At 39.0% G+C, this 16,078-nt stretch overlaps 1 protein-coding gene across 5 annotated transcripts in view; it reads right to left on the bottom strand.

Moving 5' to 3' along the window:
- ptgfr (prostaglandin F receptor (FP)) overlaps positions 1-16,078 on the bottom strand; it is a 110,828-nt gene that overhangs the window by 43,022 nt on the left and 51,728 nt on the right. For all 5 annotated transcript variants that reach the window (XR_009824816.1, XM_062039419.1, XM_062039420.1 and 2 more), the window contains one exon: positions 10,286-10,798. Coding sequence is in view for 2 of the 5 variants with exons in the window: in XM_062039419.1 (XP_061895403.1) it covers positions 10,286-10,334 (49 nt within the window). In the remaining 3 variants the exon portion in view is untranslated. The remainder of the gene's footprint in view (positions 1-10,285; positions 10,799-16,078) is intronic.

Raw genomic sequence — 16,078 nt, 5'->3', positions numbered from 1 at the left:
ACAGTGCATGAAAGGAAATTAAATATTTCACTAACAGGAAAAACTGCATTTTGCCACTTTTTTATGTTACATGTTCTGTCAAGTCTCCACATTCAGAGGTAGTATCAGAGCCGCAACAGGGGCAGGATGACGTCACATTTGAGCAGGGATATTCAACCAAATAGTTTTGGGAGGTGTTGTGTCCGATCTGTTTTCCTCTCAGGGAATAAAACACACTGGTCAATCCCAAATTCTTTCGGATGACATATATGTTGAGTAAGAAGGACCACCAAGACAGAATAGCAATATCATCAAGTTTTACTAAAGCTTTAGGAGACCAGCCCTCACAATGCTATGATAGCAGCATCAAGAAGCGGTCTAAAAATCAAACGGAAAGAGTCATCTTATTTAGTATGAAAATAGCCCCCTCCCGCCCAGAAAGAAATACAGCCTTTTTGTTCTAAACTGATAAGGCGTCCTCCACGGAAAGGGAGTACATTATACTCCCAATAGACATTTGAGCGCCTTCAAGGTGAAACACAGAGTTTACTAGCGGATATAAGATACAAGCACGGAGATCACGAGAAGACACACTACAGAAGGAAAATACTATCTGCTTTAAACATGACTATGGATTAAAAAGAACACTTAAAAATATCTCATTCTCACAGGGGCCAAATTTCCAGAAACCTAAGGACTGGAGGACCGGACTTCTCCCTTCACTATTAGTCTTATTTTGTATTATCCTGAGATAGTACACATTTGATTTTGTTTATTACATATTTATTTTGTCATAGTTACAGGCCCTGTGCTGATTTTAAGGACCTTCTGCAATAAATCTAGTCAAAGATAATATCTTTGAAAGCACCCTAGTGTTTTTAAGAATCTGCTACAAAAATGTGCCCCTTCACAACATTTTTGAACTGAACTCGCGGCCCACCGGTTGATCAGCACAAATTATGAAAAAGAGAGGACCTAAAATAGAACCTTGAGGAACACCACTAGTATGAAGATGAAAAAATGACTACTGACTGCATCTGAAGTAAGCAAGCTGCAGCAACACCTTAGATACATAAATTACATTACGAAACAAATGTATAACTGTCAAAAAGGAACTTAGAAGAGAACCTTGAGGAACGCCTCATTTATGTATATAACAAGTTTGGATCCCAATGTTCTATGTTTGCTAGCAAGGTTAAAATGTCTACTGTTTTAGGAATTTTGAACTAAACTAAGGGAACGGTATGGAGTCATTCAAAGGCCAGCGCAATTTAAACTTAACCCGCCCTGTTTTGTTGATAGTAAGGCCGTCAAATGATTAGAAATTTTAATCAGAATAATTCAGGTTTTCAAATGAATTAATCATGATTAATAGCCTTTTCCAACTATGTCTGAATTATGCCCATTTACACTAGTGTACAAACAAAGATAAATGACATAACACAGCTCTACATAGTTTAACATCAATCACACAATTATATTTTGGACTAGCATTGTTGTTTTTCAAGTATTTCCGGTCAGACTCTTGTTTTGCACTTGTGGCACAGAAGAATGACATTTGCAATCAGCACTATTTAAGTTGAGTTGCAGTATTTACTAATCACTGGACCTTTGCTCCTTTTCTCTACCATGCTACGTGTGTGTTGGACCACGTTGTCTGTGCTATTCTGGATTGTTTCAAGAAGTACAACCTGGACTCCAACCTGCTGCTGACCTTCTACCGCTCATCCATTGAGAGCCTACTGACATACTGCATCACAGCATGGTACGGCAGCTGCACCGCTGCAGAGAGGGAGGCTCCAGAGTGGTAAAGGCAGCACAGCGGATCATCGGCTGCCCTCTCCCTCCCCTGGTAGACATTTACACCTCCCGCTGCCTCAGCAGAGCTACCAACATTATCAAGGACAGCTCCCACCCTGGCTTTGACCTGTTTGACCTGCTGCCCTCAGGAAGGCACTACAGGGTCATTAGGTCTAAGACAAACAGACTCAAGAACAGTTTTTTCCCTAAAGCCATAACCACGGTGAACTCTCACAGGCACTGATTTTATAGTTTAGCACCTCTCTGTGTGCAATTTTTACTTTCCACCCACAGTCTGAATGCATCTGTATATATGTATATGGTATAATATTTAATATATAAACAACACATTCAGAACATTCGTTCTCAGGACCGGACTGTGCACCTTATCTCCTTTTGCACCATTTTTATTTTCTTTCCTTCCTATGTTTTGCATATTTTTAGACTGTCACACTGATATTGGAGTTGCTTTTAATCTCATTGTACCTGTGTATAGTGACAATAAAAGGCATTCTATTCTATTCTATAAGGTTTTTCTGGTCCTTTGGCAAGTGCCTTCTTCATATTTAAATATTTGTCTCTTGCTGCTTCAAAGGAGCAACGCCCGCACATGCTCGTAGAGCGCACCGTAACACTTAGCACGATACTAATGGATTCGGTGAAACTGAAACTCCATCTTGCAAAATATTTTTTGTTTGACTCTTCCATCATTGCGCATTCCCAGTAGGCACAAGACATTGATACAACGTTGATTATACATACATGTCCTTTAAAACGGACATTGAAACAACGTTGCAAAATAGTTTGATTTGTAAACTGAGAAAACGTTGATGTCCAACGTTGGATCCACGTTGTTGGTTGGGAAATGACCACATTTCAATGGTCAAATCAACGTCACAACCTGACATTGAACAAACGTCGTCCAAAAGCATGTTGTTTCAACGTTGTATTTGTGTTGTAAAATTTTGGCTGGGAAATGACCAAAATTCAATGGTCAAATCAACGTCAGAACTAGGGCTGCAACAACTAATAGATTAAATAGATTAAAATCGATTATGAAAATAGTTGGCGATTAATTTAGTCATCGATTCGTTGGATCTATGCTATGCGCATGCGCAGAGGCAATTTTTTATTTTTTTTATTTTTTATAAACCTTTATTTATAAACTGCAACATGTACAAACAGCTGAGAAACAATAATCAGAATAAGTATGGTGCCAGTATGCTGTTTTTTTTCCTATAAAATACTGGAAAGGATAGAAATGTAGTTTGTATCTTTTATCCGATTATTAATCGATCAATCGAAGTAATAATCGTCAGATTAATCGATTATCAAATTAATCGTTAGTTGCAGCCCTAGTCAGAACCCAACATTTATTAAACGTTGTCAAAAAGCATGTTGTTTCAACATTGTATTTGTGTTGTACAATTTTGGCTGGGAAATGACCAAAATTCAATGGTCAAATCAACGTCAGAACTAGGGCTGCAACAACTAATAGATTAAATCGATTAAAATCGATTATGAAAATAGTTGGCGATTAATTTAGTCATCGATTCGTTGGATCTATGCTATGCGCATGCGCAGAGGCAATTTTTTATTTTTTATAAACCTTTATTTATAAACTGCAACATGTACAAACAGCTGAGCAACAATAATCAGAATAAGTATGGTGCCAGTATGCTGTTTTTTTCCCTATAAAATACTGGAAAGGATAGAAATGTAGTTTGTCTCTTTTATCCGATTATTAATCGATTAATCGAAGTAATAATCGTCAGATTAATCGATTATCAAATTAATCGTTAGTTTCAGCCCTAGTCAGAACCCAACATTTATTAAACGTTGTCAAAAAACATGTTGTTTCAACATTGTATTTGTGTTGTAGAATTTTGGCTGGGAAATGACCAAAATTCAATGGTCAAATCAACGTCAGAATCCAACATTGATTAAACGTTGTTTTATTGTCCTGTGCCTGCTGTGTTATCTTAAATAGGGCTCATCTTGCCTGTCTGCTATGCTCTAGTCAGCGTCACAACACATACAAATGTCATCACTGGGGTCAGAGACTATATTAAAAATAATTTCAAATACAGTACCTGCAAAAAAGAGCAAACCCCTCACAACCTCCAATACGGCCAAGTTTCCCATGTGAGGTCACAGTATATATACTGTATGTTGGAATTCATCTTTACCCTGAATGAACAGCAGTTCCGGCAGCACTCACACGCCATGCTTGACTGTATGCAAGACACACTTACTTTGCTACTTGTGTTGCCAGCTATTTAGGCAATAATCCAATCAAATCCACTTTATTTATATAGCACATTTACACAACAAGAATGTTTCCAAAGTGCTGCACAGCCATGTTAAAAACAATGTTAAAAACAATATTATGCTCCACCAATGACTGAATAAATGAATAAAAAACCAATATAAAAACAATATAAAAAATAAATATGATTAAAAAACGATTTCAAAGGGTAAAACCAATTAAAACAGTAAAATATAAATCAAAATGTATAAGAAACACAGAGGACAATAGAGGACAGAAGACCACACAACTCACGTAGTGTTAAAAGCCAAATAATAAAAGTGGGTCTTAAGACGAGACTTAAAACACTCCACTGTGGAAGCAGTTTGATAATAATATAATATTATAATAATAATAATGGCTGCGTTGACACATTTTAGGGTATACTGCTATACACAGACTAAGTACATCCAAGGTACATTTTAGAGTATTGTCCTTTAGAAATGGTTACTGAACCACTTGACTTTGTTGCTGAGGGGGAGCAAACGTTCTGTCGCTACCGCAGGTTGAGGGCGTTATTAAAGATGAACGAGGTGGAGGAGAGTGCCGTAAAAAAAAATCAGAGCAGAGCTGTTACAGAATAAACCATCTGCTCCTCTGCATGCACTATTTGTCCTGAGTGGCTCAAACAGGAAGTGACACATTTAAGCAGGAATAGTTAATGGAAAATTAAGACATTTTTTATCATAGGGGTTCAAGGGCTATTTATAGTTTAAATGTCTTTAAAGAAAAAAAGGAAATGCATTGCAAACAAAGTGTATTATTGTTGTTATTAATATCTAAAATACTCACGTAAGCATTTAGATCACAATCTGTAGGGGGCGCTACAAGTGTAATTATAGTAAGTAAGACACTAATTGTAGCTTATTGAGAAATATGAGATTTGTAGTGCCAGAGGTGTCCAAACTTTTTGTATAACTGTAAATGTATCTGCCAAAAAGGAAATGGACTCAAAGAACGCCTCAGTTATGTAAATCACAAGTTTGGACCCCAGCGTTCTTTGTTTGCTAACAAGGCTAAAATATTATTGCAAGGATCTGCCAATGTGTTTACAGTGGTCCTTGTTCCTCTATGCAACAGGAGCACTGTTTTGTTTTTAGGAATTTGCTGCAACAATGTTTGTCCCAAGTTTTGAACTAAACTCAGGACTTAAAGGCCTACTGAAATGATTTTTTTTTATTTAAACGCGGATAGCAGATCTATTCTATGTGTCATACTTGATCATTTCGCGATATTGCCATATTTTTGCTGAAAGGATTTAGTATAGATTAACGACGATAAAGATTGCAACTTTTGGTATCTGATAAAAAAAAGGCTTGCCCCTACCGGAAGTAGCGTGACGTAGTCAGTTGAACATATACGCAAAGTTCCCTATTGTTTACAATGATGGCCGCATGAAGTGAGAGAGATTCGGACCGAGAAAGCGACAATTTCCCCATTAATTTGAGCGAGGATGAAAGATTTGTGGATGAGTAAAGTGCAAGTGAAGGACTAGTGGGGAGTTGAAGCTATTCAGATAGGGAAGATGCTGTGAGAGCCGGGGGTGACCTGATATTCAGCTGGGAATGACTACAACAGTAAATAAACACAAGACATATATATACTCTATTAGCCACAACACAACCAGGCTTATATTTAATATGCCACAAATTAATCCTGCATAAAAACACCTGCGTGTTTGTTATGCTAGCTCCTAGCTCCTCTGCTAGCTCCTAGCTCCATAGAACACGCCAATACAATTCAAACACCTGATCAACACACACAATCACTCAGCCCAAAAGACCGTTCACCTAACCCAAGGTTCATAAAGCTTATATATTTTTAAAAAGTTACGTACGTGACGCGCACGTACGGTACGGTACGTGTTATGCTAGCTCCTATGCTAGCTCCTAGCTCCATAGAACACGCCAATACAATTCAAACACCTGATCAACACACACAATCACTCAGCCCAAAAGACCGTTCACCTAACCCAAGGTTCATAAAGCTTATATATTTTAAAAAAGTTACGTACATACGCAAAAAAAAGTTGCGCACATACGGTCAAGCGATCAAATGTTTAGAAGCCAAAGCTGCATACTCACAGTAGCACGTCTGCGTCTTTGTCATCCAAATCAAAGTAATCCTGGTAAGAGTCTGTGTTGTCCCAGTTCTCTACAGGCGTCTGTGTATCGAAGTCAAAAGTCCTCCTGGTTAGAGTCTCTGTTATCCGAGTTCTTCCATCTTGACTGCATCTTTCGGGAATGTAAACAAAGAAGCGCCGGCTGTGTACTGTTGTGGCTGACTACGTTCGAAAAATACGTCCATTTCGCACCGACAACTTTCTTCTTTGCTTGCTCAGCTTCCTTCTTCATAATGCAATGAACATGATTGAAACAGATTCACGAACACAGATGTCCAGAATACTGTGGAATTATGAAATGAAAACAGAGCTTTTTCGTATTGGCTTCAATGTGGAAGGCATACCCGTGTTCGCCGGTCTACGTCACGCGCATACGTCATCCTCAGAGGCGTTTCGAACCGGAAGTTTAGCGGCAAATTTAAAATGTCACTTTATAAGTTAACCCGGCCGTATTGGCATGTGTTATAATGTTAAGATTTCATCATTGATATATAAACTATCAGACTGCGTGGTCGGTAGTAGTGGGTTTCAGTAGGCCTTTAATTAATTAATTGACGGCCTAATTTGGCCCCCATGCCGCCAGATGAATAACAACCTTTTTTGAATACATACACTATAGTGGCCTAGTGGTTAGTGTCCGCCTTGAGATTGGTAAGTTGTGATTTCAAACCCCGGCCGAGTCATACCAAAGACTATAAAAATGTGACCCATTACCTCCCTGCTTGGCACTCAGCATCAAGGGTTGGAATTGGGGATTAAATTACCAAAAATGATTCCCGGGCACGGCACCACTGCTGCCCACTACTCCCCTCACCTCCCAGGGGGTGAACAAGGGGATGGGTCAAATGCAGAGGACAAATTTCACCACACTTAGTGTGCGTGTGACAATCATTGGTACTTTATAGTTAGAACTATAAGACTTATTTACAATTTTTCAAAATTAGCACAATATGGGATGTTAAAATTCAAATAAATTATGACTATGTCCACTAGAAGTTGCAAATATTCAGAGACAACTGAATGATTATGCTGAAGCCGGATAACACTAACAAAATATGACTTGTGCGTATGAAGCTTTGATAAAAATAACAACTACACATGCCCAATGCGGCTCCAGCAAACCTCTGCTACGGTTTGCCATTAGTAGACTGTGTCCTTATCACATTAGGCTGAAGCAGAGTGAGGAGGTGAGGAGGTTCACTTTGAATAAGTTGTGCACACTAATTGATTTTACGAGGAAGCAACAGCGGTGGAAGTGGAAGGGAGGCGACTGTAGTCTACTGTGCGCAGCAGTAATCCCTATAGAGTAGAAAGCTATCTTTCTTTTTGTCTTTTTTGCCGCTTAATCTTTCATGGCTGGCACATGAATTATGAATTGAGAAAGTATAAACTACAGAGTTAAGTCGGCTTGCAAAAAGAGATCATCTATCATTCTAACAGTGTTATTGTACAGTAGGAAGGCGCAATGAGGAGCTGTTCCTTGCGGATTTAATAGAATAGAATAGAAAGTACTTATTGATCCCTGGGGGAAATTCAGCACCACAGTTCGCTCACAATAGACAATAAACACTTAGTTATTTTTTAAATGTGAATAATATAAATACAGTCTGTTATACAGCATTATTCACATGTGAATAACATAAATACAGTCTATTATACAGCATTATTCACAAGTGAATAATATAAATACATGATACATTTACAGTACATGTACTGTAAATGTACTGTACTGTACATAAGATGCTACGCACAATGATTCCTTACTGTAAAGTCTTAAAGCTGTAGAACTGATTATTAAGGCAGTTTTCTGCGAAACTAAGGGAGGGCATTAAAGTCACAAAAACCCATCATGCACTGTGCAAACCTAAAATATGGCAACTTACCAACTAAGTGGACTATGTCTTACAAATGTATCCTCTTTATTCAAGCAAGGGGTCAAACACTATTTTCAGTGTGAAATATATATAAAAAAATATTCCCGATGCGGGTATTACAACTGAATAAAATACCGTTTGAATCACACAAGTACATTCAATTTGCTCTGTATTTAATAGTATATATTTAGACTGACTATTTAGTACAGATATAGTATTAAAACATAGATTTAGATCTCTTTACTTTTATTTTTTATTCTCTGTTTGCTAATTTCACATGTTTTAAGCCCTGTGAATCTCCAGAACATCACATTATATATGATGCTCGATTTTGCTCTATGCTGTCAAGAGAGGTATTCATTTAGCAATAGTTTTATTATAGTGCCTGTTCTTTACTGTGCAGTGGTGTACAACTACACTTCTATCATATAAAATAGTAAGTGCTTCTAATATTTTGTTCATCTGAAAGGTAACCTAAATAGCAAAAACAACGAGTGTCGGCTTGTTTAAATATTATAAAGGGGACCTATGATTGTTTTTAGTCTTTTCTGACTTTTAATGTTGTTACAATGTTGGATCGTTGTGTTAAAATATGCTTAAGCGTCAAATTTTAAAGGAGAACTGTACTTTTTTTTAAAAAAATGTGCCCGTTGTCACAATCTTTATGAAAGACAAGAACATGTTAGTTGTTTTTTTTTGCATTCTGATTTGTCATAATCGGCTCGTTCCAAGTGGCTAGCAATGCTGCTAAAGGGAGCAATCCATTCTGCCTCTACATCACACTTAAAATGCACCTGAAAAAGCCGCCAACAATACTTCATTTACGTATACTGACTCATTCGATTGACTGTTTGGTCAAGCTGGCAGGGGACGTTTCCAGTTTATTTTGGGTAAGTGGAAAAACATTTTTTTTACCACTGCAGGTTTGTTAGTGCAAACAGTGCGTCTTTCGTTGTGATGCAGTTTCCTTGAGCAGTGTCCTCCTCGTCAGATACAAAACTACTTTTTATCAATATTAACATTATGTGCCACTCAGTGCAGCAAAAGCCCTCGGCATAGCTTGGCGCCAAGTTCCACATTTACAACACAAAGTCATGCCAATCCTGACTCTCTCGGCTTTCGTCTGCTTCAACGTTTCACCCTCTTTGTGCTCGCTTAGCTTCTCATCCTCTGTATATTCAGCTTCAAAAAGATAACGTTGTGATTCCTCATTTGTCCAAAAATAGTCATCTTTGTTGTCTATTATGAAGTCTGCCACGATTAGGAAACACGTTTGTTGCCAGAAGTGGGAACAAACACGGAAGTAAGAAGTGCGTTGCCAAGGGCGCGGAAATAAATGTGCCCAGGAAATAAGTTCCAGTAATGCCTAAAAGGATGTGTCTGTTACTACATTATATATAACATAAAACATTGATAGAGGGGTTTTGAATTTGTTTTAGAGTGCTTTGAAGGCAACATAGAGGACTTCCATTAGCCACATCTTGCAAACATTTTTTTAATCTTCAGAATCCTTAAAAAAAATAAATAATAAAAAAAAAAAAAAGTTTTGTGTGTTGTTGTCTCTCATAATGGTGTAATGTGAGAGTGAGGTGACCGTACTTATTTGGACATTTAGTAAAGTAGTAAAGCCCTCAGCCAGAGTCTGCTTCAGGCTGTCATACACAAAAAAGGTAGGATAAAGTAACACACAGTTGTGTGACATGCAGTGACATAAGAGCTTCTAGAAAGCAGCTTTCTACAGTATATGCATCTCTGAATCGATCGGAGTGTACCGAATGTTGTGACCGGGTGAATCTATATCCATGTTTGAATCTATGTTTGTAAAGTTTTATTTCGACCGTGTATAGGGAAAAAAAATAACGGTGACGAATTCAAGATATATATTTAAAGTGTTAATTTTCAAAAGACAAATCATAATACTTTTGGAGAGAGTGGGGCGTGCTTTCATTTGCAATCTGGGAACGCCTGCACAAACAAACATCTTGCAGACAGACTCAAAAAAAGTGCTATAAAAGTGTTTGTGGGGCAAAATACAATACAAATGTACCTAGACCACAAGAAAGTGTTTTAAATGTAGATTAAAATCATCATAGGCCCCCTTTGAATGCATGTCTACTGTTTGTTGAACAAAAAGACTGAATCAGCAAAGATAGTGAAATTTCAAATGTTACATTTTTGCACCACTGCAAATTAAACTGTTACCTTTGGCTATCCAGAGTCGGCACCCGGGGTGGACCGCTCGCCTGTGCATCGGTTGGGGACATCTCTGCGCTGCTGACCTGTCTCCGCTCGGGATGGTCTCCTGCTGGCCTCCTGCTGGCCTCACTATGGACTGGACTCTCACTATTATGTTAGATCCAATATGGACTGGACTTTCACAATATTATGCTAGACCCACTCGACGTCCATTGCACCGGTCTCCCCTAGAGGGTGGTGGGGGTGGTGGGGGGGTCACCCACATCTGCGGTCCTCTCCAAGGTTTCTCATTGTCATCCCACTGGGTTGAGTTGAGACAATGCATATATTTAACCTTGCGGTCCATGACACTAGTGTAGCCCTCAAGTGTTGATGATGTAAGCAGTCTTTGAGGTCTCTTTGGCTTCTCCATGGCGGATGCAGGACTTTCCCCATGGCGGGATAATGGTGAAGCCGATGATCTGCCAACATCAAACCAGTAACCATGGTGATGATGATGCTGCCGCAAAACCCTTGGCACTGGAGTGACACATGGGACAGACATATTGAGTCATTATACAGTATATTACATATTGTGGAAAATACAAAATACATAAAAAAATAAATTTTTCTGCAGGTGTCATTTATTGTTACCATGGGATTCCTTATTTTCCTATACGCACGAGAGGATTCATCATCAAAGAGCGTCGAGAGTCCTCAGCACGCATGAGTGGGACGTGAGTACACGGCTCAAAAAGAAGCGCCACTCTCCCACCCCTCACCCGTGCAAACTGCCGCACTGTGCTTCGTTCCCCGTGATCCTAAACACCTCCGTATCTTACTGCATCTGGTCCTGGTGTGGCAGGGTCCACTACGGGTTCATAGGAGTTCATGTGTGTATGAATAGACAGCTACATCGTATTCCCCTTGACATCTTTTGACATTTTCATGGATGTGGATGAAAATGTTATGAAAAACTGGGCCGGAATAGCAGTTTTTGTCACTGTATATCTTCTCAAGGTCAAATTCTAGAAGAAAAAGTAAACTTGGATATACGTGAGCGTAGTCAGTGTGCAGCTTGTATTGCAGCATATACCTGTACTTACTATCCACTGAAAGAGACTCATGCAGCCATACTCTAAATAACTGTCAACACAAGTGAGTACAACTCACTGTAAACACGTCCAAATAATATCCATTATTATCAAGTGCAGGGGTCCCCAAACTGTGGCCCAGATTTGGCCGGCCAGCGTCCACAATCTGGACCGCCACACTGCAAAAAGTCAGTGTTCAAAAACAAGAAAAAAAAAAACAAAAATTTGGGGTATTTTATTTGAACTAAGCAAAATTATCTGCCAATAGAACAAGAAAATTCGGCTTGTCAAGACTTTCCAAAACAAGTAAAATTAGCTAACCTCAATGAACCCAAACATACCTTAAAATAAGTATATTCTCACTAATAACAAGTGCACTTTTCTTGGTAGAAAAAAAAGAGACCTTTTTGCTCAATATGTTGAAAAATATTCTTAAATTAAGCAAATGCTAGTGCCATTATCTTGATATAATGATATGCGCTCGGCATCATGATTTTTTTTTTCATGCTTGAAGAAAGAAATTATTACTTTAAAAAAGTACTTTTATACTTATGAGTGTAAATGACACAGCTGTGCATCAGTTGATATTCTAGTTTCAAGCATGTTTTACTCAATATAGGTCATAAAATCTCAGCTACAAGCTGTAATATCTTACTGAGATAATGTAGGACCAAAACCCTTAAAACAAGTAAAACACTAACATAAAATCTGCTTAGTGAGAAGAATTATCTTATCAGACAGAAAATAAGCAAATATCACCCTTATTTGAGATATTTAATCTTACATAGATTTCAGTTTTTGCAGTGCAGATGTCCCAAATTAATTTTTGACATTAAAATTTTAACTTTGCAAATGCACTGCCATCTAATGAATTATTTCAATATCGTTAGTCTTTGACTATGAGCATTACTACACCATTATCCAAGTGCATTAAATTAATTTATATGGGCGTGAAGGAAAGGGAATGTGTTTCGCCACATGCCTTCAGTGCCCCATACAAAGTGCACATTTTTTGAATTGCTGTGTCCACTCGCAGTTAAGTGTAATCCACATATTTTTACAAGTAAATTCAGAATACCTTTCCCACCCATGGTCCAAATGATCCAAAACCAATACAGAAAGTTAATACTCGTGGTACAAAACACACAACCTGCCCACTAACTATGTGGACAAAAATGTCTAAGCACCACAAACAATTCAAATAACACCTATTTAAATCCCCCACAGAGCATGATGGGTAAAAATTACTTTTTTTAAGGTGTTTAGGGCACGTCCGACCGGTAGGAGGCCACGGGGAAGACCCATGACATGTTGGGAAGACTATGTCTCCCGGCTGGCCTGGGAATGCCTCGGGATCCCCCGGGAGGAGCTGGACGAAGTGGCTGGGGAGAGGGAAGTCTGGGCTTCCCTGCTTAGGCTGCTGCCCCCACGACCCAACCTCTGATAAGCGAAGAAGATGGATGGATGTTTCAGTGCTGTGCAGGGGGTGGAAACCAGACTGAAATTGTTCATATAGGTTATTTAACTGTAGGTGGGAGTGAAGTTGGGAGGAGACAGTTTTTTCAAGGATTTTTAAGAGGTATGGGAGATTTGAAATTGGACGAAGATTATTAAAATTATTTGCATCTGAGCCTGTTTTTTTCAAAATTGGTGTTATGGCTGCTGTTTTGAAAGCAGAGGGAACAATTCCAGTAGTGAGAAAAGAATGGATGATATTGGTGATGAGGTGGATCAGTGAGGCGAGGCAGACTTTCACCAAAGCAGTAGGGAGGGGATCTAAAAGACAGGTGGATGGCTTGGATCGACGGATAAGTGCAGTGATGTCCAACTGAGAAGGCAGTGAAAAACTACAAAATGAATGGATGAGGGAGGCAGGGGGGTTGGGGGGGGGGGGGGGGTGAACTGGGGTTGAGGAGAAGAAGAAAGAAGTTGTTGGTGAATCTGGGTGATTTTGGAAATAAAAAAATTGTATAAGGGAACAACAAAAAGAAGTTGAGGCCATATGACAGGGAAGTGAGTGCGGAGGATTTGAAATTTTGCCAAGAATAGAAAAAAGTAACATGTATTTAGATGCTTTATGTACCGGTAATTAGATTACATTACAGGCATCATATATAATTGTATTTTATTCTTTTAATAAATTTTTTAACCCTAATGTGGCACTCCAGTCAAAAAGTTTGAGGACCCCGTCCTAGTCTAACCCCTGCTTGCGTCGACCAGTGAAGAAATCCGGGTCACGGCACCAATGTAACACCTCCTGAATACACATATTGTCGCTAGTTTAAGCCTCCTAGACTCTGCGTTGTGTTTGTTGTGATAATGATGGACAGGAGACTTGAGTGACACCGTTTACTTCTTGATGTAGAAAGAAATGTGCACCGGTCAGTACGGTGAGGCTCAGTACCCGTTACACTAGCACTGCCTTAGTCCCTTTGGGCCGTTATCTTGGTACTCACTCGTGTAGCTTCCAATTCAGATTGTAACGGCTGTTGGTTGACTGTAAATCTACACTGCCATACAAGCCGTGCACATCTGTAATGTATTCCCCTAAAGGATATAACAAAATGCTCGCTGAAATATCAAGGGTGTACTCACTTTTGTGAGGTACTGCAGTATTGTTGGGTTTCATCTGAGGACAAGTACTAAAGCATTGTCAGTAGAGCAGTGGAAAAAGGGTCCATCTGGTTCTGCTGTGATATTAATCTATTTATAGCATCAAAACCCAAGTGCATTACACATTGTTAAACACCCGTTACAAAAGACATTGTGTAAAAACATCAGGAAGAAGATGACAACCTTCTCTTGATCGATCTAGGATAGTTAAAACAAATGCTTCCCTTCTAGTTTCCAGTCCACAGACAAGTTAAAAAGGTGAATAATACTCAATACTATGATAATATTCCTGGCAATCAAATTTCAGAAGCAACCGGATTGGATCACAATATTAACCGTGCACCTGCAGCTTCTTGGTCGCCCCGCCACCCACACCAGTTATTGCATACTTCCTACCTATTCTGGCACTTTATCCTCACTCATTCATCAAGGCACAAGAGGCTCAAGGATTTGGGCACTTTAGTTTGAGTCGAGCTGCAGACAAAAAGCAATATTTGTAAATATGCTAGTCTGCTCCCTGACTACTGTTGTTGTGCCTTTAAGCAAGACAATGAACCCTTGCTTGATGTCAGCTCATTCTTGCATGCCCCCTCAGTCTGACATCTCTTTGCATGCTTGCATGTCAGTATAATACATTAAACATTAATGCATGTTGATAATTATTTTAAATATTTTGACTTAGATTCCTTATCACAGATTTGATTCAGAAATGCTCATCATGTATTTATTTGTTCACTAGAACAGTGTTTTTCAACCACTGTGCCGCGGCACACTAGTGTGCCGTGAAATACAGTCTGGTGTGCCGTGGGAGATTATGTAATTTCACCTAATTGGGTTAAAAATATTTTTTGCAAACCAGTAATTATAATCCGCAAATGTGCCGTTGTTGAGTGTCTGCACTGTCTAGATGTCGGCAGCTTAACCATGTAATACTCTTCCATATCAGTACGTAGCTAATTGCTTTGTAGATGTTCGTCGTGATCACAATATGCAGACGACAGCGGGAGGCAGTGTGAAGGTAAAAAGGTATCTAACGCTTAAACCAAAAATAAACAAAAGGCGAGTGCCGCTCAGAAAAGCCATTGAAGCTTAGGGGTGGTTATGCAAAATGAAACTAAAACTGAACTGGCTGCAAAAGTAAACAAAAACAGAATGCTGGACGACAGCAAAGACTTAAGTACATCCGTACATGACATGACAATCAACAATGTCCCCACAAAGAAGGATAGCGTCCGCACAACTTAAATAGTCTTGATTGCGAAAACAAAGCAGGTGCGGGGAATAGTGTTCAAGGAAGACATGAAACTGCTACAGGAAAATACCAACAAAACAGGAAAAGCCACCAAAAATAGGAGCGCAAGACAAGAACTAAAACACTACACACAGGAAAACACCAAAAACTTCCAAATAAGTCACGGTGTGATGTGACAGGTCGGGACAGCACACCTACTTTGAGACAAGAGCTATAGTGATGCATGGTTGGTTATGGTTTGAATTTATATCCACCAATTGCGAGAACGACTTTTTATTGTCAATATCGGCTGCTGAGATTAATTTCTTAATGATTTCTGCTGGTGGTGTGCCTCTGGATTTTTTCAATGAAAAAAATGTGCCTCGGCTCAGAAAAGGTTGAAAAACACTGCACTAGATGCCAGTCTTTGTTTAAAAAACTAAAGGGAAATATGCCTCACCCCCTAAAGTCCACTAGGGGTCGTAGTTCCTCCGTGACGACTATTGCCAAGCACATACAAAAACTGCAGTATTTTCTATTTTGAAACATGTATACTCGTCAGTTTGCCAGTTCCTCTGTTTTGTAGCCACTATTATTGATTCCATCCACATGTAAGGCAAGAGTTAGCAAAAAAAAAAGGGGGAACTAAACCCTAACAAAGAAAACGCTGCGGCCATTTTGGAATAATTAATGATGTTGAGCTGTAAACAAGACTGACGATAGGATAAAGTATTATTTTCATATAATCTTGTCATGTGCTTACTAACACTGTCGTGTGACATGCAGTGACATAAATGCTGCTAGACAGCAGCTTCCTACAGTATATGCATCTCTGAATCGATCAGAGAGTGTGCAGGTATACCAAATGTGACTGGGTGAATC

Source organism: Entelurus aequoreus, linkage group LG27 (genome assembly GCF_033978785.1).
Source record: "Entelurus aequoreus isolate RoL-2023_Sb linkage group LG27, RoL_Eaeq_v1.1, whole genome shotgun sequence".
Classification (NCBI taxonomy): domain Eukaryota; kingdom Metazoa; phylum Chordata; class Actinopteri; order Syngnathiformes; family Syngnathidae; genus Entelurus; species Entelurus aequoreus.
The sequence above is the reverse complement of the archived record's forward strand: the minus strand, read 5'-3'. Positions and strand labels throughout refer to the sequence as shown.